The sequence below is a fragment of the Anomalospiza imberbis genome, chromosome 10 (genome assembly GCF_031753505.1).
Source record: "Anomalospiza imberbis isolate Cuckoo-Finch-1a 21T00152 chromosome 10, ASM3175350v1, whole genome shotgun sequence".
NCBI lineage: Eukaryota > Metazoa > Chordata > Aves > Passeriformes > Viduidae > Anomalospiza > Anomalospiza imberbis.
This window is the reverse complement of record NC_089690.1, coordinates 544,265-568,784: the sequence shown is the minus strand read 5'-3', so window position 1 is coordinate 568,784 and position 24,520 is coordinate 544,265. Positions and strand designations below refer to the sequence as shown.

The following is a 24,520-nucleotide window of genomic DNA, read 5'->3' as shown; positions in this document are numbered from 1 at the left end:
GAGGGACCACTGAAGTCCATCACAGCAGGTAAAAGGTGGACGTCGAGCCCCTTGGAGCAGCATAGGGCAACCCACAGGTTTGACAGTGAAGGTTCATGGCTGGCACCACCACAGTGCCACTGACTGGAGGTGTGTGCAGAACCAGCCAGTGCTGCCCTGCTTTGCAAACCCGAAGAACAAGAGAAGTTCACACAGGAGTGGAAGGAAAACCACTCAGAGCCTCCAGTAACAGGACACATCAGGCCAGTGGACACCTCTTCCAGCCAGAATCCCACTGTGACTGAAAGACAAACCCACAAATGCACTTGAGTAAGGCAGAAAGCACTGCCACTGTCCAACAAGAATTTTAGGAACTAAATAAAGTTGAAGAATTTCTCTTTTGGGAAAAAAAAAACCAACCAAAACAAAACCAGGAAATCTTTAACAACTTCTAAGAAAAAATTCCACCTGTTTTCCACAAGAGGGAACTTTTGACAAGACAGTGATTTCCTACAAAACACCCCTTTAAAATCAGTCAGTGCAGCTTCCCAGGACCCGTGGCAGAAAGGAGACCCTTAATCACCTGATTCAGGAGGAATTAATGAACCCAGCCACATTCACCTACGAGGGCAACACAGGAGCCCCGTGCCCAAAGGCAGCCACAGATCAGCAACAGCCCCCAGCACCGTGGTGCCCACCCTGGGGCACTGCCACATTGCCCCTGCCAAAGGCACTGCCATGTCCCACCCCAGGGCACCACCACATCCCCCTGAGACACTGCCAAGCTCCCCGCTGTGTGCCCCTGCCAGGGACCACCACATCCCACCTCCTATCCCACACCTTGCCTCCTTCCGTCTGTTGGCTAGCAATTAAGCACGCCTGGTCACTTGGAATTTTTTTTTTAAAGCTCATACTGTCTGGTTTGAAGTGAAAATCAAAGAACAATCATTAAAAGATAAAGATTAGGCTGACAGAAAACTAGCCTTGCATCTTTCCTTAAATGTGCAAGACAGACCTAACACAGCTCTTGTCCCTTTACTCTCCACCATATCATAATTATCACCTGAGTAGAACTGCTAGCATTGGTCTTTGTTTCTGCACGTGTCACCACCATAAAACCCATGGAGCCTAATGGGTACATCACCCTGGAATCTGGCAATTGACAGAACTCAGCACATGCAAAGTAAAACAATTAAAATTAGTACTTGTTGTAGTGACAAAGTGCCATAAAAGAGTAAAAAGTGAGATGCTCTTTCCCTGGCATACCCAGCCCTGCTGTAGCCTCAGGGTCATGAGCAGTTTAATTCTATGTATGAGAACCTATTTTTCATGCTGTGACATTTATGTGTCAGTTTTCACACCCAGTCTCTGCCAGGCACTATTCATTTCCTACAAATTCTGTCCCTATTTGCTTCCAGATGAAGTTCCCCTCCCCACCTGTTGAAATTCCATGTAATTAATTGTACCTGGGCACAAGCACCACCCGAGCCAGCAGCAGCTCCAGCAGGACCCGACCATGTTGCTGGGGACCTGAGGACCTGGCACTGGGATGTCCCCTGCTCTGTGGCACAGCAGCACTGCCTGGCAGCCAGCAGCCCCTCCTGGGACACGGACACCTCCCAGGCCCCACTGGCACCATCCCACCCTCCCAGCACCAAGGGAAGTGCCTCAAGCTGGTCGAAATGCTCAGGATGTCTGAACAAGCCCTCAGTGGCAGCGCAAGGCAAGGCCCTGAGTCAGCTCTGCATGGCCACCCCTAATACACAAAAATAGCTTGTTTATTCCTCCTGAGGTATTATTTTTACACCAGCAGTACTGGTGGCTGTTGCCGCTACTAGTCCCAGTGGAGGCACGTGGTGGGGCCAGGTGCACAAGCCCGGCAGGGTGCTGGCCTGGGGACATCCCTACCCTGCCTGACCACCGTGGCTCGGAGCAGAGGGCTCCATGCAGGCTGGGAGAGGTCCATGAGACACACCTTCAGCCACTGCCCACCCTGCCAGCCGTGCCCAGCACGCGGGGACAGTCACCCTCCACCCCCCCATGGCATCAGCCAATGCCTCCAGGCTCTGCCCTTGGAGCTCCAGAGGGAAAACCCTCTCCTGAGCAGCTCCTTCGATTCCCATCATCCGAAGGAAAGCCCTGCTAAATCAAAGCGTGCCCGTGGCTTCCAGCGAGGCAGGAACAATTCCTCTGCACACACGAACACACCCATCAGGCAGGGATAGCTCAGGACAGCGCTGCAATGCTGCCCTGGCTGCACCCGTGCCAGGTGTGCTCACATCGCGAACCAAAGTGCAGCTCTCCCTCCACAGACCAAACAGCCCACAGTGCATTCCTGCAGCATCCAGGAAACGTTCTCCTGGGGCTCACAGCTCTTTATAAATCCTGGCTTCAGTGGAAATAAGTCCAACGGAGTGAAAGTGAACATCCCTGAGGGCCGCAAGTAACAAATTAAGAAGCAAGTGGGAACGGGACAGAGCGGAGTGGGACAGCAGCAGAGGAAGCTGCTGGCAAGTAAATATTGCCCAACACGACAGCAGGATTGGGGAAAAACTGACAGAGTGGAATAACAGGAAGCTTAGTCACTTCTGGACAAAAAAAGCGAGCATGTGAGCGGGGCGGAGGAGAGCGGAGTGCCGGAACAACGGGATGGATGGGAGGGCCGGGATGGGAGCGGCGCTCCACCGGCAGGGTGGGCATGGGACACCCTGCCCTGGGCACTGCCCTGGCCAGGGGAGGCTGTCCTGGGTGCCCCACTGCACCAAACCCTGCACACACACGGCAGGGTCCTGCACAGGCAGGGCAGGCACGGGACACACTGCCCTGGGCACTGCCCTGGGTGCCCCACTGCACCAAACCCTGCACGCACACAGCAGGGTCCTGCACAGGCAGGGCAGGCACGGGACACCCTGCCCTGGGCACTGCCCTGGGTGCCCCACTGCACCAAACCCTGCACGCACACGGCAGGGTCCTGCACAGGCAGGGCAGGCACGGGACACACTGCCCTGGGCACTGCCCTGGGTGCCCCACTGCACCAAACCCTGCACACACACGGCAGGGTCCTGCACAAGCAGGGCAGGCAGGGGACACCCTGCCCTGGGTGCCCCACTGCACCAAACCCTGCACGCACACGGCAGGGTCCTGCACAGGCTCCCACAGGGGAACTGTGACCCCATTAACCCACAGACCCAGCTCCTCCTCGGCACGGAGAACACCCCAACTGCTCAGCTTGGGGTGGACAAGCTCCCCGGAGAACACGGTGCTGGTGATGGAATTACCATGGGTCTAGTGGCTCTCCCATACCACAGTTGGTATTCAATCACAGAGGCACTTTGCAGAAGCCTCAGGAGTGGGGAGGAAAGCTGAAAGGAAAGGAAGATCAGATTTCCCTGATGGCAATGAAAGTACCCATTACTGTTGAAATATGGTCTGCCTGTCACTGATGAGGGGATAACAGCACTGGGTGTTCGTAAAGGGACTAGAAAAACACAAACCCAAGATTTTACTACATCATCCAGAGAGGCAAGAGAAAAGACAAATTTGAAGTAATTAGAAGCTAGATAAAGAAAGCCACCAATCCATGGCCAACTGATGACAAGCTTGAGTAATACTTTTTTACTGCTTAGGCAAATGAGGGAAGAAAAGAATATAAATAACAAAAGGTACAGCAGAAGAGAAATTTAAAAAAACTTAAACTAAGTTTATAGTTCAAAAATTCATACAGGACGATCAATCTAAGTAATTTAGACTTCAGGGACAAAAAACATGATACCAAAAAATGTTGATGTATTCAACATCAGAAGGCAAACGGAGAGTTAATAGTCTTTAACAAAGAACAAATTGAAGCAAGGGTAGGAAAGGGAAAGTGTCGTGGGTAAACAAAGGCTGACACATCAGGTTTGTTTTACCTAGCAAGTGTTAGATGGGGCCCAGTAAAAGCTTCCTAACCAAATAAACACCCTTGGAAGAGGGCTGGGCTGGAGGCCCCGCTGGAGCAGCACTGGGAGCTCACATGCAGCACCACTTCCACTCTGCTTCTGGGACACACTTGTCATATTTCTCTAAACGACAAACCAAACCAAACCCAGCCCTGAAGCACTTATCAGCTCCATGGAAAACCAAGAAGGAGCAGAGGACATCCCAGCTGGGGCAGGGAAGATCTGTGTCCCGAGGAAGCCAGCAGAGCACCAGCACTGGCTGCTCAATTTCCCACGTGGGGCTCAGCCATCCCCACGAGGCAGGGCAGCGTCCAGCCTCTGTGCCCTTGGGTCAGTGTCCAGCCCCACCGCTGGCACGCCCACGACACGATCCAATAATCATTAACATTGCACATACAAGCATCAACCAAATCGGCAAATTTCAGCCCACACCAATGCCGAGTTCCTCGCTCAGCTCTGTGCGGCGCTGCTCAAGAGGGGAAGGCAGGACAGAGGGCTCAACAGGCCCTGTATCAGTCACAGGTTTTTTTCTCATACAGCTCAGGAATAATTTCCCGCAATAAGTGCTTTCCAAGCCTCTTAACATTGATATTGCAGATCAATATTTCACAAAGACAAAGCTGTCTGATGGATGTGTGCACTCATTTAAGCATCTCTAACAGGCAGTGCTGCTGTAACTACACACTCTGCACCCCTGCTACCTTCTACCCCAGAGATTTGGCCTTGCTCACTTTCCATATGAAACAAAATGACAGTAAAATGACAGAACAAAAGACCTACTGTAAGGCAGTGTGCAAATAAAGACAGTATCTCTCTGCTCTGTCCGCACCAGTGCAGTGCAAATATAATTACAGCTACCAGGAAACATTGCCTGCTCTCAGGAGCTCTCCAGCCTCCCTCTGTTAAAGCCTTTGCATAGGTTTTACTTCTAAAAATGCAACTCCTTGTTAGAACAAATACTTACACAGAGCAGGACCAGGTGAGAGCCTCTGTGTGCTCAGAAATGCAGCTGCAGGGTGAATATTTGATGCAAAATTCTCAAAAAGCTCAACTCTGTCAGTCACACACTGAGGAGAAAAATGCTCAGAAAAGCTTATGAAATATGTGACAATGACACCAGAGGAGCAGAAGGAACACGCAAACAGCAGAAGCTGTTTCTCAGTGTCTGTGAGGCCTCGCAGAGCTCGTGGGCACACAGGAACACAGAGGTGCAGACCCACCTGCCCTTGCTGCGCTGTGAGCAGGGCAGGTCAGTGCACACGGACTAGTGGCAAACACAGGTGGCAGGATTTATTTTTCTAAAGTTAAATAACCACAAAATATGCCAAGCACTGCTCTGCGGTCAGAATTGCCTGTGACTGCTTATTTTCACAGGGGCACTGACAACTGCCATGCCCTGTCCCAAAGCAGAGCTGTGCAGAGGCAGCAGCGCTCCGCTCCTCCCGACGGAAGCTCAGCTCCCGGGCCCATCCCAGCAGGAGCTTACCCAGGAGGAAATTACAAAACCCCAACCCCATGGCACAAAGGAAAGAGGAGTAGTACTGTTTCACAGATGCAGACTTTCTGTAGGAAGCAGCATTTTCAGGAAGAATTTCTTTACAGAAAGGGTGGTCAGGTACTGGCAGGGGCTGCCCTGGAGGTGTCCAAGGAATGACTGCATGTGGCACTCAGTGCTCTGGGCTGCGTGACAAGGTGGGGATCAGGCACAGCTTGGACTCAATGACCTTGGAGGTGTTTTCCACCCTGAATGATTCTGTGGTTTCTGCTCCTGGCAGTTTGATGTCGTTGTAGGACATTTCGGCAGTGTCACTAGCTAGGCGCACACGCTGAGCTGCAGGAAATGCCACCTCTGCAGATACTCTGTGTGTGTGTGACCTGAAGACTCAAACGCTCTCACTTCAAGCATTCAGCCACATAGCTGGTGGGAAATGAAAAACTTTCCATGTGTGGGAGCCAACTGAGCTGATGAAACAAACAGGAACATTCAGAGGGAGGACTGGCGTATCATGATCTCATTGCAGAAGCACTTTTTCCCCAAGTTCAGCATGTGTGAGGCAGAATCAAAGCTCCAGAGATGACAGCATCAGCCTCGGGGCTGGGTTGCAGGGCTGTCTTACAGGTGCTTGTTCTTCAAAAACCTAAATTCTCTTTTAATATATTTCATTTAGATCTATGAGAGGAAACAATTTGTTTCTGAGTATTAAAAGGAAATAAAACATATATTGAATTCCTATATTTTAATTTTTTTTAATATGACACCTGTCTCACTCTATAAACAGTAAAACAGCAAAGTAGTGAAATACAAAATGAGAACTTTCTACCCACAACCTCCCTACAAAGAACAAGTAGACGGTGACAGCTTTGCTCACCATTACGCCCAAGAGCTCAGAACCCCAGCATTCCAGGGACCTGGAGATGTGCTGTTCCCAACAGCTGATCCTGCTCTTCCGTGGCACCACTGCCACTGGGAACCCCTGCCTGCCACAGCCCCACAGCTTCTGGCAATCCCTGCCTGCGGCAGCACCTCCACCACTACTGGGAATCCCTGCCTCCTGCAGCTCCCAGGGCTCAGACAGCTTTTACACAACATTAAGGAGCAGAAGCTGAACCAAGTAATTTGTCAGGTGATCAAAACAGAACTTGAGCAGTCACTCAGTAACACTTAATTATTTGTCATTTAAACAGAACAGAGAAGAAAGAATGGAACAACTACAGAGGGTGCTGGACAACTGACCCATGGCTGTACTCCAGACAATGATAAAATCCAGCAATGCTTTCCAAATTTTAAATATTAAATACGAGTGTATTTTTAGCAAGTACGATTTTAAACTTTTTTTAGCATAAAGTAGCTTCTTAATTCACAAAAGGTCTTTGCAGTTTCTGAATGCTCTTTTTTGCATACAAACCCAAAGTCAACACACAAAACACACAGCCTGAAAAACACGTGGAGGAGTCATACATACAGACATATATTATATATAATATACAATGAGCACACACACATACACAAACAGCCTACAGTGTGTGCATAGCCCAGAGCAGAACACTTGACAAGTAAAACAAATAACTTCAACCTTCCACTGTTGCTACTTTTTCAGTGTCAAATTCCTTAGGTATCTAAAATTATTGGAAACATCTAAACCAGAAATATGTGACAAATGCTGTGTAGAAATATTTTATATTGGTACAAACACTGGAGTGTCTTCAGCCAATGGACTAAACATGAACAGGAGACTCCACTTCCCTTCTGATTTGGAGTGCTGGACTCAATGAAGCCAAACGCTAAAGGATTCCAACAAGGCAAAACGAGGTGTGCTTTCCTCCACAGTAAAAAAAAAAAAAATCCATCAGCAAGTGTTATTTTTCTCTTCAGATATATTTAATCACACCAGTAATCATGTTTGGAACTAGGTACAAAAGGTCTGTTGCAAAAAGCTGGCAGAACGTGGGAATAAACACATTTTGTCAAGGAATCTTGGAGCCTGTCTGCACACTACATCCTCTGGTATCTCCTGATCTCCCTGGCTTGTGCTTTGCTCTTGCTCCCCCTTGCCCTCCCATCTGCTCACAGAGTTCAGACCGAGCCCTCTCTCCTGTGTTATCCGCCAGGTGCTATAACAGCATCTGACCTCTTCAGCCTTTTGTCTCTCTTCTGTCCCACCCTTTAATTTCTTTCTCTCTTCTCCCTTGTCTTCTAGTTAGAGACTTAATCACCTTTATCACTGTCATAAAAAACCCCCATTTCCTCCTGTCCAGTGCAGCCATAGAGAAAAACCCAAATCCTGTCCTGGCTGCAGCGAGCTCACTCTGTGCTGCACATCTGCTTTGCCAGCTGCAGCTCCACACAGTGTCACTTCTGCAACAAATGCCCAGCCTGGCGAGGTGTTGCCGGGACTGACCAACCCCACCACAGCCCTCCAGTATCACCCGGAAATTTAAATCACAAATTATTTTTTTACTATGAAACAATTCCTCGTGTTCCACTGTCAACAAGAGCTTTGCATTTTAAGGTACTTTACTTGGAATGAAAGTTGCCATATCCATCCATCCATCCATCCATCCATCCATCCATCCATCCATCCATCCATCCTTCCCTTGCATGCCTTGCCCAAGGGAAGCACCTCACTCTGCTCCACAGACACAAGATGCAGGAGATGCAGCCAGGGTTCAGCCAACAACAGGAGTAAATAACACCTAGTAGATACAAAGTACTGACTCTTCTGTTTTCTCTAAGGAGTGTTTAGTGAGCGGGAACTCTTTAACCCTTCAGTTTGCCCAGTCAGGGGCTTTCCCAGCTCACCTGCATTTCTACTTGGTTACAGCCACTGCAGACATCCAGGCTGTCTCCTGACTCAGCTCGCTGCAGGGAAAATTTTACCAGGGCACCAGACAAGCAACGGTATGTCAATGCAGATGATTTTCTGAACACACCCTACAACCAGAAAGCAACCAGAATTCCAGAACAATTTCCCATCTACAGCTGGCTCTAAGAAAGGGGAAGGGACAGCAGAACCAGCAGTCTGTGCAGCTGCAGCTCAGCCTGCCTCCAGTAGCACAATGTGCTCTGAGCTGCTGCCTGCTGACGGCCGAATTCTACACAAATTCTCTCACCTGAGCCAGACAAGGCTGGAAAGATGCTCTAAAATTAAAAAAACACAACCTCCTCCTCGCCCAGTATCGACTAGCAGCACCGAACCTGTACAGGTTTTTAGACTGAATCCCACCAGGATAAGGAGCGAGCACAAAACAATGAGTTTTACTCCTGCAAAGTGGCAGTTACCTACTACACCTGCAGCTACCCTGGCTTTGCTGCCCGCTCCTGGACTGCGGGGTTTTCCAGCATGTCCACGCACAAACGACCCTGTCTCACAGGGACACCACAGACCCCCTCAGGCCTGAGCCAGCCCCTGCCCATGACCCACCCCAACCACAAACTGCCCTGGTCCATCTCAGATTCCATGGAACGTTTGCTCCTCCTGGTCCCACAGGTATATCCCCCCAACAGAGGTGGCCTCACAGCCACCCACCCTCCACATCCTCACAGCTCCCCCTCTATGTCAGCTGCCTCCTGGTCCCTTGGGCACCTGTGGACACATGCCCTCCCACAGGGTGGGCAGTGTGCACACACACCAAGGACAATTTCCGTACTTTGCAATTCCTCCCTTTCAAATTTAAACCTCAATCTCACAACCATTTATGTCTCTATGGAAGCCTGGAATTAACCCATGCAAATTCAGTGAAATTGCACCAACAAAAAGTAACCAGCTTTGCTTCCTCCCAGAACTGCTCCTCTTTTCAAACAGCTCTCTCTTTTTGCTAAGTCTCTGTACTATTTTGCCAAGTTAGGAATGGTCCAGAGAAATCTGGAGCTGGAGACAGTCTTTCCAGGAACTTGACGGGAATTGAAGTGCTCTGAGATGAAGCTGGATCCAGACCTGTTCCCCCAGCCGGCCCCTTCCTCCCTCCCACTCCTGTCAGCAAACTCGGGAAGCATCAGCATTCTCCCATCAGAGCCCACCATCCCCTCTCTGAAAAGACAGAGACCTTTTTGGGATCTCCAGGGCTGACAGCTGACAAGTTTATCCAGTGAGTGGAGTATAAGGAAAAGGCAATCTGAGGAAGCAGCTTGCTAGTGCCAGGGTGAAGCCCTCCAGAAGCACTACACTGGATTTCTTCTTCTTCTTTAGAAATCCACTTTATCGGAAATCCACTTCATCGGATGTATTTTCCTTTATTTGATCAAATATTGCAGTTGCTTTCAACTACCTCAGTGTGTGTTCCGCATCAGTGAAATCCTGAGATGTTTCCTAATGAAGAGGATAAGTCATAAGTATTTCAATAAATTCAACCATGAACCCAAGGGTTTTCTTACTTGCATAATCCTGTGTTTCAGGACCTGAGGATTCACTGTCAACTTAAATCTTATTTCAACAGCAGTAATCCTCCTAGTGGCACTGTGAAATGAGGGACAAGACAGACCTCTGGATCAGGATCAAAGCAGCTCTTGTTATTTCCTAGGGGGCTGGCTGGAGTGCCGCTGTGCAGCCCTGGTGCAGGAGCAGCCCCAGCCCGGCCGCCGCGGGGCTCTGCCGGGAGCACAGCCCAGCACAGAGCATCAGGGATGGGCCTGACCCTGGCAAAGCCCAAAGCCCTGCTGGTTCTCTCTCTGCGGGGATGGCTGCACCTGAGCACTCTGGAGGGAGGGCTGTGGCCTCGCCCTGGCTGTGGCTGCTCACCTGGAGAAGAGGCTCGTTCCCAGGCATCGGACACGGCAGCAGCTCCCGGCAGGAAGCGCAGACTCCCAAGCAGCACCCGGGGCAGTAGTTGCTAAATAACATCCAGCTGGGCTAACAAGGCTCTGCAGTCCCAACAAAGAAACACCAGCATTTCTCCAAAGTCAAAAAACAGATGTGATCATTCGCTCTTGAATGTAATTTGTTGCTTCCAACAAACTTCAGTGAGCCTTGGCAACAAGGCATCTGTATGTGGAAAAACAGACACTTGGGGTCATCCTGGGAAGGAGACAGGCCTCACAGGCTGCTCCTGATCACTCAGTTAAGACTTGGGACAAATGTCTGAATGTTCTCGACATAAGGTTTTCTTATTTTATGCCTCTTTACATCTTCCCTGCAAACCAGTTCAGAATGTTACTGATTTTGACTATGCCCAGCAGAGTTCCTGACTGTAACAGGAGCCCACGCTGGTTTCTATTATGCACAACCTTTAAGAAATGACAGTGCAAATGCTGCAGTGCAATGTTTTAATTTCTACTTAAATTCTTTCTCCCGAGGCAGAGCTGGAACTGTAAAATGAGCTGTGAAGGCTGTAGTTAGTTGTAACTCCTCTGTCCAAAGACCTGATAAGATTTCAAAACACCATCTATCTTCCCACAGAGGAACACACGTGCTTTCAATTGTTTGGTTTGCTAATGGACTATTCGCCACTACACCTAACAATCGCCCCATTTTCTCGATGTGTTTGCCACTTTTCCCTTTGCTTCCTCTTCTGGAGCTCAGCCTGCTGGCAGACACACATGCTGGAGAGGAGAAAAATGGCAAATCAGACCTTAGGAATTTGAACATTGTTTATGTTTTCATTTTTTGCCAAGGGTTACTGCTTTACGAGCTTCCTTGGAATCAGCCTTGTGTCCATCTGCCTCCCAGCCCTGGGTCTCACCTCATCCCTGCACCCCGACTCCTGCCACCGCCCCGTGCTCCAGGGATGCCAGATACCACACAGGTAAAACTACCCAAGAATCACCTGCTCAACTGTCCTGGGTTTCTTCTTTTGCCTTCATTGAGGAAGAATCAGACCCATGATCTGCCACTCTGAACATGATTAGTGCAATAGGTTTACGGGATTTTCTTTTCCTTGTATTAAATGAAATAGAGTTCTTACTGTACACCCTTAGGTAAGTGTCACACAAGTGAGAACAAGTCATAAAAATCAGTATTTTTTAAGAAAACAAAGTAGAGAGACTTGAGCAACTAACAATTACATCTCTGAGGTAGAAGAAATAAGATGCTCATGAATTTCAGCAATAATAATAATGCTACACTTATATATTTTTAAGCCTTCTTGGTCAAAAGTGACAGTCACTTTTACAGAGTTCAGGTGTTCTATTTTAAAAATATAAACACTTATTCATGAGAAGATAAAATACTATCATACCAAGTGCTGGTAGGTCTCAGACACTAGGCACCAGAGCTTCAACCTCAGACATCAGACATCGTCACTGAAGTGATTTACACTTCTGGTTTCCAGCTTTTTCTTAGAATTAAAAAAAAAAAAAAAAAAAAGGCAGAGAAATGTGGAAGTTTAAGACTTTCCAGCTGTTAAAGACAGAGCAGAAAAAGCTTTCACACTTCATTGGGACACCCAGCTTGAACATGAAGGAGGCGCCTGACCGGAGCAGAGCTTCAGAGAACAAAAGCCAACTTGAAGTGCAGTGCCCGTGGTGCACGTTATCTCCAAAGCCATGGGCTGGGACTCGTGTTTGCCACGGCCACCGAAGCCACGTGTGGTTCAGATCACTTCAAAGCAGCAGGTTCAGGAACACAGCTGCCCCACCCCGCAGAGAGCCAGTGTGGGGCTGTGCTGAGCACAGCGGGGCAGCGCCAGGGCAGCTCTGGGACAGCGCTGGGGACAGCACTGGGGACAGCACTGGGACAGCGCTGGGGACAGTGCTGGGATAGTACCGGGACAGCACTGGGGACAGCACTGGGACAGCACTGGGGACAGCACTGGGACAGCACTGGGATAGCACTGGGACAGCACTGGGATAGTACCGGGACAGCACTGGGGACAGCACTGGGACAGCACTGGGATAGTACCGGGACAGCACTGGGACAGCGCTGGGACAGCACTGGGATAGCACTGGGACAGCACTGGGGACAGCACTGGGACAGCACTGGGACAGCACTGGGACAGCACTGGGATAGTACCGGGACAGCACTGGGATAGTACCGGGACAGCACTGGGGACAGCACTGAGACAGCACTGGGATAGTACCGGGACAGCACTGGGATAGCACTGGGACAGCATTGGGACAGCACTGGGGACAGCACTGGGACAGTGCTGGGATAGTACCGGGACAGCACTGGGACAGCGCTGGGATAGTACCGGGACAGCACTGGGACAGCACTGGGACAGCACTGGGGACAGCACTGGGACAGCGCTGGGATAGTACCGGGACAGCACTGGGGACAGCACTGGGGACAGCACTGGGACAGCACTGGGATAGCACTGGGACAGCACTGGGGACAGCGCTGGGGACAGCACTGGGACAGCACTGGGATAGCACTGGGGGTAGCACTGGGGACAGCGCTGGGACAGCACTGGGACAGCGCTGGGGTAGCACTGGAGACAGCACTGGGGACAGCGCTGGGGACAGCGCTGGGGACAGCACTGGGTCAGCACTGGGGACAGCTCTGGGGTAGCACTGGAGACAGCACTGGGGACAGCACTGGGACAGCACTGGGGGTAGCACTGGGGACAGCACTGGGACAGCACTGGGGGTAGCACTGGGGACAGCACTGGGACAGCACTGGGACAGCACTGGGATAGCACTGGGATAGCACTGGGACAGCACTGGGACAGCACTGGGACAGCGCTGGGGACAGCACTGGGACAGCACTGGGATAGCACTGGGATAGCACTGGGACAGCACTGGGACAGCACTGGGACAGCGCTGGGGACAGCACTGGGACAGCACTGGGGGTAGCACTGGGGACAGCGCTGGGATAGCACTGGGATAGCACTGGGATAGCACTGGGACAGCACTGGGACAGCACTGGGACAGCGCTGGGGACAGCACTGGGACAGCACTGGGGGTAGCACTGGGGACAGCGCTGGGGTAGCACTGGGGACAGCACTGGGACAGCACTGGGGACAGCACTGGGATAGCACTGGGATAGCACTGGGACAGCACTGGGGACAGCACTGGGATAGCACTGGGATAGCACTGGGACAGCCGAGCCCCCTGCCCCTCCCGCTGTGTGACACTTTCCCCAGCACAGGGCTAGCAGTGGCCGCGTGGCAGCCTGGCCGCAGTGACGGTGGCCTCGGCGCATCTGCAGCTCCCACAAGATTTGCATTTGACATCCATCTCCCCATTGTTCAGACATCTTTATCTCAGCTTTCAGGAAACACGGATGACTCATCTATCGGAACATCTGACGAAGCTAACGTAATTTCAAAAACGAGTTCTACTTCGTCTTATTTTTCCAAGAAAAAGAAAGAAGAAAAAATGTTTCAAAATTATGGTGAAAATCAAATTTCTGTTGCAAACCAGCTTCCTGATTTAGGAACTCAAGATTATTTTTGATGTAGACAGTCTAACAGGCTTTTAGGCATCCAAATTTAGGAAAAAAATCCTACGGCATTTAAACAAGGCAGAGCCAGAGCTGGAGCTGACTCAGCCGCTCCAGCGCATAATTTGAATACACTACATAATCATTCTTGGTTTAAAATTATCCTCCTAATATCTAAGGGCCAGATTATCCCACACACGTTCATCTTGATTCACGAGCTCCCCTAGGCCAGCCTGGCAGGTTCCATTAGCGCTAATTAGGCAGCAGGAAGATAACATCTCGCTGGGGCTGTCCCAGCCCTGACCTCCTGCAGCACCTCAGAGGTCAGAGCCACGGGCCTGGCTGCCTTTTGCTCCCCACGGGCCAGCGGCTGCTCGTTCTGCTCGCAGGTAAGGAGGAGCTGCCAGGTGCGCCCACAGGACGTGTTTGCAACCAGAGACGGTGTCCAGAGCCCAGTGCCACCGCTCCCACACAGCACAGGAGGGAACCTCGGGAGGCAGCACTGCTCTCCTGGCTCTAGCCCTGCACAGAGTTTGTGCCTTCATTTCACAGGAGGGGGAAATAGTAATTTTAAAAAAAGCGCTTTACCCAAGCTGCAAGTTTCACTTCTGGCACCTATTTTTGCCTCCTCCCGGCAGGGCAGGGCAATGGAGTTTGGCTGCGGCGGCTGCGCACTCGGTCGCCCTGTCCCTGCGTCCGCAGAGGACGCCTGGGCCGGGGCCAGAGCCGAAGGGCACTGCCACCGCACAGGGTCCCCTCCGAGGACCTGCTCCGCCTGCTTGTGTTCCAAATATAGCCGAGCACACGGGCCATCTCCAGCTCCGAGGAGTCCTGCCCAGGGGCTGCAGCTCTGCAGCACTCACACCTGCCTGACGTCAGCTGCACACAGCAGTCACTCCTAAGGCACACCAAGTCTTGGAGTGGCACATCACAGCATCACACAGCGGGCTGGGCTGCAAGGCACCTTAAAGGTCACCTCATTTCAACTCCTGCCAAGATGCAGGAGTTTGGAGAGAAAAATTCGGTGACTAAGTATCTGTCCTATGTTCAAGAGATAATGCAAGAATAGCTGTATAATTAATACTAATATTATATACATTAATAAGAAATCAAATATTTTAACATTAAGGTCAAATTTTCAGCGCGCTGCTATTTTTGTAAAGAACAAGGACATTACATATTGAATTACTGAAAAATTAAAAATTACTTTTGAATGTCGTAACCAAAAATCTTTTTTAATCTGTACTGAAGTATTGACTGACCTTATAAGGTCCAGACAGAGCTGGTGCAGCATCTCCCTAAATTGCTTTTGCAGAACATCTAAAGTTTGGGATACTGCAGCAAGGTAACTCAATGACTAGAGCTGGTTGAGCTCAGCACACACCAAAACTGACACAGAGCTGAAACAAACCAAAACTGAGCAATGGCTTCAGCAATGGCGATTGGACTGGGAATTCCCCAAAGGGACATACTCCATTTCCTGTTTCCCCAAGGTATTCTGGTACGTGGTACAGCTGCCTAACTAACCACCCTGCCCAGGGGCTGGGGAGCCGCTGGCAGCCACAGGCGCCGGGCCCACGCCGGGACACCGCGGGATCCTGCCCCGGATCCCCGGGAGCCTCTCCAGCACACAGCAGCTCAGCCACTGGCAAACCTTTCAGCATGAGCACAAGTAAACAGCTCTGGTCAGCAGTGTATTTTTAAACAGCAGATTCTTTCCCAGCTCAGCCCCTGCGCTGACTCCACAGGGCAGCAGCACACTCCTTTCCGAGGATCCGCAGCAACGCTGTAACGTTACCCACGGCTATCACCCACGGACCTTGCAGCGCTTGGCAAAGGTCAGCCTTAGTTCCTGCATTAAAAAAGGAAGCGAAGAGCCCTGCTGACGGCAGCAGAAGGGCCAGTCACGCTGCCGGGGCTGGGGAAACCAGGCCAGGCCACAGTCCGTCCTCTCTTACAGACACCAGCTCACACTGCCGCCCGGCTCCAGCACCAGCAGCACCCCTGTTCAGCACTGAGATTTTAAGGCACTTCCGCAAGCACTGACATCGTGTCCGGGTTGCTCTAGCAGCTGGTTTCCAGCCTTTCGGCCAGATCCTCGCGACGAGAAGCGCAAGGCCAGTGGGGTCAGGCCGCGGTGGCCAGACAGACGCACGTTGCTGGGAAACCAAGCCAGGGACACTGCGGGCGCTGCTGCACCAGCAAACCCATGGTGGCAGTCACAGCCCCTCGCTCATGAACAGCTGAGAGGCTCTGGGGCCCGGCCTGTGCTCTGGCAGCACCGCCATCCCCACGGCGACGCCGCGCAGCCACCGACGGCCACGCTGACACGCGGTGGCACCGCGTCCTCGTGATGACACCGCGGGGCTGGGACTCCCCACTGGCACTGGCAGCCCTGGCTCTGCTCCTACCTCCAGCACGTGCTTAAGGCAGAAAAACATCTTATTTCCACATTTTAAAATTAATACCCTGCATGCATTGTAATTGCTGTATTTAAAAATAAATACACAGAGATAAATAAACAGAGAATAAACAGAGAAACAAATCCTTTCAGTATCTGCAAGTGAAGCCATGGCTGGGGGTGATGGAGCATTTCAGGCCTGAGAGCACTGTAGAGCTTTACCCGGTCCCCCGACCAGAGACAAGGCACACTGTGAAGCTCGGGACGTTGAGGATTTACAGAGACCCTCTGTAAGCCACTTCCTGCCCCGCTCGCGCTGCGCCGGGCCGGCTGAGCCACGGCCTGCAGGAGTTGCTCCAGCGCCCTCCGAGCACGGGCCTGCCAGCAGCCAGCTCCGCTTTCGGGGCCCAGGAGGAGAAAATCACACTGGAGAGAAAACTGACAGACAAATACATTTCTGCTTCCCAAGTTTTGATTTTTTCATGAGTCCGCTGGATTAATTCTGTACTGTTTGTGGTATGAGCATTTTACATGTTAGGTCACTTAAATAATGAAAAACCAAGGGAAGGAGCTGGGACCTGCACATTTAACACCTATCACTGACACGGCAGCTACAGTGAAACAACAGCCCTATATTTATGGTGCCTAGCTGGGATGTGCCTCCTGAAAACCCTCTCTGCTCCTGCCATGCTTGCACGTCCAGAGGCACCTTGCCTTCTGTTAAGTGCTGTCCTTCCCTTAAGCAAGTGCACTTGGGAGAAAGATGGGATAACCACGCCAGTGCCAACCACAGAAAGGCAAGCAGGGCTCTCACAGACACCTGAATAACCCAGGGAGGAAAACACTCTTCTAAGGTTCACCATCAGCTGTCCAGAGACACCAACAACCCGCTGGGAGTTACGAGATGGAAACAAATCCTCATATTGCTTACGTGGTTTGTGCTATTAAAAACAAAGAATCCTCACAGTGACTTTGCTGTTTCTACGTGAAGTGCCCTTTATTCCAGCTACAGGCAGGGAATAATTTGGAGGCAAAGAATGAGCCCCTGTAGCCATACTGGAGGATTTGAGCCCTGCCAGACGTATTTTCCCTTCGTTCCCTATATCCTTCCCCTGAGGAAAGCAGCAACACAAATCAACAAGCATCAATAAAATAAAAGCAGCAAAACACCCCACTGCTGGCAGCCAGCACTTGCTCCTGTTCGGCTGCAGGATTTCTCTGGCTACAACTGCTTCTTTCATTAACCATTTATCCTTGAAAATAATGTAATATTTACTCACTTTCAATGAGTCAAAGCAGGCGATTACGCGTCCGTTTTCAACTTGGCAGCTTTTCGATGGGTGTGCAAATTTACATTCCGTGTCTGGTCGTGAGCAAGTCCCCCTTTGGAACTCCCTACACACTTCCAGCGTTAGCCATTTTGTGTCCCGGATCGGTGTGACGCTAACAGCCATCTTTAGATTTTACAGGTAGTTAAAATTTCCAATAAAAATGGGCACACGAGCAGCTGAACTGATAAACTGGAAATTATGGAAGCGCCACCTCCAGCACACTTTTTTTCCCCCGCTCCCTATTTTAAAATAAGTACGTGTAAAACCGGGAGGCTGCAATCTCGAGGAAGGGCTGTGTCACCAGAGTTCAGAGCGTGGCACCGTTAGCGGGGCTCGGGGAAGGCCGGGGCCGCCAGCCAGGTGCGCCTGCAGGAGCGTGGCCGGGACTAGCCCCGCGCGCTCAGCATCCCGTCCTGAGTGCGGCCGCCGCAAGCATGGGAACGTGGCGGGCTCCGGCAGCAATTCCCGAGCTGCTCCCGGGGACGGCGGCTGGCAGGTGCCTCCAGGCAGCGGGGCTCGCAGCGGGCTCTGCGGTGCAATCGGGATCGATTAGTTTGGCATAGACAGATGCAGCAGTTTAGAGCAACGACCGACACCGGGTTTAGGCTGGGGTTTTTTCTCCTCCTCTCCTTGGCTTTCGGGCAGCAGAGCTCTGACCTTCGCGGCACACTTTAGTGCACAGTGCAGCGGCGGCGGGGGAGCAGCGCCGGACCCTCCTCCCGGCGGGCGCGGGGCTGGCAGCGGCGGAGCGCTGTCGTCGCAGTCTAGCTGGCAGCAAGCAAGGCAAAAGCAGCGGCTGCTCTAGAAGCGGTCCCAAGCAGCAGCGACGTCAGGAAAGGCACTTCTTAGTACCAACCTGTGGAGAGAAGAGACACGTTACGAGCGGGCGGCGCGGGCGCCCCGCGAGCCGCCGCCCCGCGCAGGGCACTCACGGCTGCGGGCGGCGGGGCCGCGTCCCCGCGCGGGGCCGGGCGGCAGCACCGCCGCGGGCCAATCGCGGCGAGCGTTGCAGCGACACTCCGGGCAGGGAGCCAATGGCGGGGGCCGTCTTATGAAAGGTCGCGCCTGTCAGACGCCGGCCGCGCCGCGCCGCGCTGCCCCGAGCGCGCCCGCCGGGGGCCGCGCGTGCGGCCCGGCGGTACCGGCGCGCCAGCCCTGCCGGGAACGGCACCGGCACCGGGCACCGGCACCGGGCACCTCCCAGCGGCGCGGGCCCGGCGCCGCCTGACCGCCCGCCGCGGCTCCCCGGCGTGCGGAACGCGGCGGCTGAACGGGACCGGCACCGCCCCGTCGGCCCGCCCGGCGTGAGGACAGACCCGAGACACGCTGACCCCGCAGCGGCTCGGCCCCGGCGGCGCCTGGCCGCCCGCTCGGACACGGCCAGCGGCACCGGGGCCGCGCCGAGAGCTCGGGGGACACCGGGCCGCCGCGCCGGCCCTGCCCGCCGGGAGGAGCGCTCTGCCCCGGCACCGCGCTGCGGGAGCGCCTCCGGCCACCGCCGACCCCGCCGGGCAGGAGGGAGAACCTCGCCCTCGGATGCCGAGGCGGGCTGCACGCCATCCTTCACGCCGCGACTCAGATGCCCAGCTCTGCCACAGGAGCCTGGTGCCACCTGCAAATGCAAATCTGCTGTAATGAACTACAGCTCCTGTCCCCACCTGAGGATCGCAGTGCCCAGAGGACGGAGCAGAGGGACCCACCCTTGGGGCACTGCCTGGGACACACTGACAACACCAGCGACGGGGATTCTGCCGGCACTGCAACCCCAGCAGCATCCTCCGCCTGCGCTAAGGGGAAGACTATTCCCATCCCCGTCTTTCTAAAGATGCTGCTTCATCATGTTCCTATCTCCCACCGCCCTCCCATGCAGGTCACTGACACAGCCCCCAGAATCACACCCTGGGAAGCGATGCTCTCAGCGTGCATGCAAACCAACCGATGGGGAAAAGCTACAGTCTTTTTCTAGGGACACAGTGATCAGAACGACCAACTCCAGGGGAAGGAAAACACACCTAACAGAGCTAATGAGATTACAACAGGCACCGTGCGTTCTTTGCCAGGACACTTGAAATCATGCCACGTTTTTAATCCCTGCTAGCAAGAGACAAACAACTACATAATTACTTGCAAGCACAGGTTAACAACTAAGTGTCGTTGTGGTAAACACAGATACTCATTTGCTTCAACTGCCTAAAACTCTGAAGTTTGGGGTCATCCCGCACCAGCAGTCGCTACTCCTCAGTGCTTGGCATATTGAATTCTTAGGTCTTGAAAACTTGTTCTGTAACAAATGTCCAGGCAAACCAGCTTGCTTCTTGCACTTGTGCCATGCTTCCCAGCCGTGACAGATTAGCACCAAGAGATCTGAAAGCAGAGAATGTGCTGCTGGGTCCACCAGATCCACCAGGCATCCCTGCAGCCTCGTGCAGGAATACCAGCACATCAGAGCGCTTTTGGAAGCCTAAACACACCTCCCAGCCCTCAGTCAAGGTGCACTGCAACTTGTCCTCCGCAGACGAGAGCTGGATCTGCGTCTTCCCACCATCCCTCCTGCACTGCACAAAATGACTTGTGTTATTTTGTTAGGAGCATCTGCTCCCTGTGAGAGCCTCAGGACAGTGCTGCCAATGCCAGCAAGAAGGGCTCTGCCACAAAACTGTGGAACAGCTCTAAGCAGGGTTTTCTCCTGTTCATCAGCTTGGTAACCAATCCATACCAAGCACTGATTTTTCCAAGTACCAAGAAGAGTTAGAGCAGCAAATTGATGCATTTTATATGGTAAAGCCAATGCAAGTTAAAGGCCACTGTTTCCAAAGAAGATATTTCACTGTCATTACACAAGTAGTCACCCCTAACAAGAAATGAAAGAGAGCATGAAGGCAGCACCCAAAATGAAAACAGATGAAAACTAGCTTTTGTGCTCTCATGTACTGACAGGAGAAATATTCCTGGCAAGGCTCCCCAAACTGTGTTTTACTCCCAGGTTTGTAATAAGTTTTGTTAGGATTTGGACAATCAACCACTTGGAAAGAAGTCCTGCTCCTGCTGAGGTCAGTGACACACTTGTGACTGCACTAACTGAGCCTGAATTCCACCCTTCCTTCTTCAGGCTGCCAGCCACAAAAAGAAAAGCATTACTCCAAGGAGCTGATGCCTCAAAGGTAAATCTTCAGAACACAAAGAAATACTAGAGGTATATTTTGTATGAACAGTTACTTGGAAGAAAAAGTGTTTTGTCATAGTTTGTTGTCTACCTGAAAACAGCCAGAAATGTCAGCTTTAAAAATAGCCTTTGAGCAGAAATAAAGTCTGACGTCAGACCAGAGTTTATCTTCAATATTCCCACTAAAAAAAGGAAGATGTTAGCATAGAATAGTCTTCTTTTTTATCTGCATAAACTATTTTCCCATTACTTGGAAATTCTCTTGTGATACTCGCTCAGTCAGTAAGGAGTCCCCAGTAAGCTTCACATGCTAGAAGATACACCGTCTGCAAAACCCAGCTGATACGACTGTAACAAATCCAGAGGGAGAACTATAGGGACAGGACAGGAAAAGGACTGAACTTTTTATTTTTCATTTAATTAAAACTGATTTAGGGGTTGACGGTTTCTAGACCCCACTTAGCAGAGCAGTCAGTACTAAAGACTCTTGTGATCCACAGGTGGATTTTAAAGTTCACCTTTTGAAATTTGGAAGCATTTACCACTTGTTTTGAGAATATTGCAACGTTGGTTTGGCCAAGGCAGAACCTTGCCTTCACTGAATATCAAGATACAAGGATTGAAAGCAAATTAAAAAGTGATTCTCAGAAGAGACAGAGGAGAGAAATAACACTGAGAAGTCATTCCTTAGGAGGGTAACAGAGATGACTTAGTTGTCTCCTGAGCTGGGTCAATGAAAATGATTAAGAAACAGCCTCACAAATCAATGGAAAGGTTATCTGGAAATGTCCAAGAAAGTGAATCTGACACAGAAGAGACTCCTGTTACTGCCCCTTATTGCTATAAAGAAATGTGCAGACAGATTAACAATGCATTTCCCCCCTCATTACAGTCTTTGACACAAAATAAGGTAACTCCCTGCACTGAGAATCGCTCCCAAAGAGGCATTGTTTTCACTGTTCCTGTACCTGGCTTTGCTGGACATCCCTGTTTATCTCAATCCACACACGTCTCTCAAAGAAAGATGTTGAAAGCTGGGCAGGCGAGAAGCCCAACACTGAAGGAGAAGATGGCAGGCAAGAATGCTATTTTTATGCTTAGAGAAAGTGGAAGCTGAAAACATCAGTCTCGGTGACATGAGAACTGTCAGCAAGAACAGATAATTACACAACGTGAATTCATCCTCATGACAATGACTCTAATGAGATAGGAAATGGAATAAAATCAATATTCTATTTACACTGATAGGGCAGTCTCAAAGCTTGAAATTGCCAAATGACTGTCTTTTAAATCAAGGCACACAAAATTACTGACTCCTTACAGTATTTTCAAAACACCTCTGCCAAACTCAAAGTTTACCAATAACATATCTCAATATAAAATTTGGAAGATATACAGCAATTACTCCATGGCACAATTGAGGGATATAATTATAGCACTGTCACAAAATTAAGCTGAAACAATGAACTGATTAACATCTTGTCACATAAAAGTATAGGACTGGATAAAGGAAAATATTCTTTAGTAAACTACAGCTGAAGAACCCAGTTGTCTCACACTCTGGGTTACTCCCACAGGACAGCACGGAAAAGCAAGATGATTCCTCTCACAATTTTGTACTTTTGTATATTTCAGGGAAAAATGGGAGTGCAAAGGCAAGAGCAGAGAGCAGCCAGCTCTAGAGCAGGGTCTGTAGGCTGGGCTGGATTTCACAGCTCCCCAGCCCAGCAACCTGGGACTGGGAACCTGGTAAAGCAGGCTCCATGCAAGCACATGTTAGCTCTGAACTACTAAGTGCCACACCAGATAAGTAAAAAAACTGCCAACATGCTGCTATGATGCAGATATTTCGCATGACATACATAGTTTTAGTACTACTACTACTACTACTACTACTAGCAGTGTTTTAAAGGTTTTTTCTGTAGTGTTTTAGCTCTGACAGACTTTCCTGGTGCAACCTCCCACTGACTTCAGTGGCTCCTCCAGCACATCCCCATCAGATGTAGTTTAATCTTGAGTCTATTTCACAGTTTCTGAAACTGTTTTAGCAGAACCACCTAAATATGACATTCCATCTGAATTTAACACACCCAAGTGTACTCGGTTCATGAAAACTTGATAAATAATGAAAAAAGAGGGAACATGTTGTACACTGTGTGCCCCAACCACGTGCAGAAATCAGGTATTGCCCCAAGATTTCCATCCCTAATCAAACTGCAAACCAATTCCCACCAGCGCATGGGCACTGACGTACAAATCCCACAGCTCAATCCTCTCTTACTTTAGATTACAGTAATGCTATTTTCAAGTCAGAAAGCTACACTGCAAATTCCATAAACCCTCTTTCCTTTAAGGAGCAGATGGTTACGGATTAACTGCTCTTGGTGTAATTTTAAAAATATTAAAGACAAGAAACATGTCTGTTGATTTTTTTATTAATAACCTGGGGTATATATCAATCTCTGTTACAAAATTTGAGACTTCAGGGACACACGGGATTCACAGTTTGACAGCATTAGCTGGATGTGTATTTATGAGCAGGCACAGGCCAGGCCCTGTCTCTGGACGAGGATGTGGCACACACGCTGTTATTCTGTTCTTGCAACTTTAAGTCAGGGACACAAAATGGGCAAGGACTACTCTGCCTTTAATCCACTTTTCATCAATTTATGTATTACAAAGCATTTACATATCCATCCCCACCCACCACTGAAGTCGCAAATACTGTTTCTGGTAATAAAATCACATTCACACTGTAATTCCTTTGCCATACCATACACACAATGTATTTTAGAAATGGGAAATTCTGTATTATCCTGGCACGGGGGAATTCCAACCATAAAAGAAGTGACATTGCCCAAGCAAGCCTAAAAAGAAGTTATCTTTAAAAATAACTAATCTAGTGATTTAAGTTAAAATTCCATGAAATAACAAACTGAATTGAAAAAAACAAAACCTGCTTTATTAAAGTCAGTTTTATTTTCTTGTTCTAATGGTAATTTTAAACATGTTGTTTCTACGCAAAGGCTTTTGAGAGGGCATAATAAATCAACTATGCACCCTTCCAAAAGCTACAAGCTATTTATTAATCCGACTCCTGCACATTTTGTTTGATTAACTGCAAATGTACACAAGCCAAGCAAGGCAGGAGAGCAGCAGGATGACCACGGCAGTGGGGTCAGCCCAGGAGGAGGCCCCCAACCCTGGCGTCTCCCCAGGGCAGCACAGGGTGCATGAACAGACACTGCACCTGTAAAACCTTCCCTACTCTGCAGCCTGCAGTGTGACTCTTGCTCACTCTTGCACCTGTCTTGGTGGCTGCTGGGTGCTGTCCTCAAGAACAGCCGCATGGCAAACCCCAGGATGAGTCCCACAGCCCAGATTCAGAGCTGGGAGGCACCTGCAGCAGCAGCAAAGCGGCACAAAACTGTCCCACAGCTGCACATGTGCATATGAATTTATATAAAACACGATGATTAGCATCATCCACAAGAAGAATCCCTACAGAAAAGAAAAGCCACGTCCATGACTCAGCAAGGGAAGGAACCGCTTCCCTCTGACACCAAATTCAGCTGCTGCTGATGGTTTCAGGAGAAGTGGCCCGGAGGAGCTCTCACTGGTGAGAGGTGCAGCAGAATCAACCCCAGCTTCCCAGAGGTCTGATGCCTGAACACCTCCAGTACTGCAGGGGAAAACAGAGCAGCACCTCAGTACTGCTCAGGCTTCCACTTACAAACTGGTTTCCGCTTCCCTTCCTAATGCAGCTGCCACTTGGCCCTGGTGCAAAGGGTGGCTTTTCCTTCCCCAGAGACAGCTGGATAAAGCAGTGGGGAAAAGGAGTCCTGAGGGACCACTGCAGACAGCACCTGATGGGTCAGGACATACACACGGACACC

The 24,520-nt window shown here is 50.6% G+C and overlaps 1 protein-coding gene and 1 long non-coding RNA gene across 20 annotated transcripts in view; both read right to left on the bottom strand.

The window, feature by feature from the left end:
• Positions 1-24,520, bottom strand: part of MBNL1 (muscleblind like splicing regulator 1) — a 66,937-nt gene that overhangs the window by 30,380 nt on the left and 12,037 nt on the right. For 12 of the 19 annotated variants that reach the window (XR_011002405.1, XR_011002403.1, XR_011002407.1 and 9 more), the window contains exon 2: positions 17,411-18,317. The exons of 3 other annotated variants lie outside the window; for them this stretch is intronic. Coding sequence is in view for 9 of the 16 variants with exons in the window: in XM_068200108.1 (XP_068056209.1) it covers positions 17,411-17,584 (174 nt within the window). In the remaining 7 variants the exon portion in view is untranslated. Of the gene's footprint in view, positions 1-17,410; positions 18,337-18,393; positions 18,618-24,520 lie in introns of those variants that run through there. 4 more of the 19 variants (XM_068200114.1, XM_068200116.1, XR_011002404.1 and 1 more) reach the window with 3 other exon arrangements.
• LOC137479659 (uncharacterized) overlaps positions 1-24,520 on the bottom strand; it is a 127,950-nt gene that overhangs the window by 98,643 nt on the left and 4,787 nt on the right. The window lies entirely within an intron of this gene.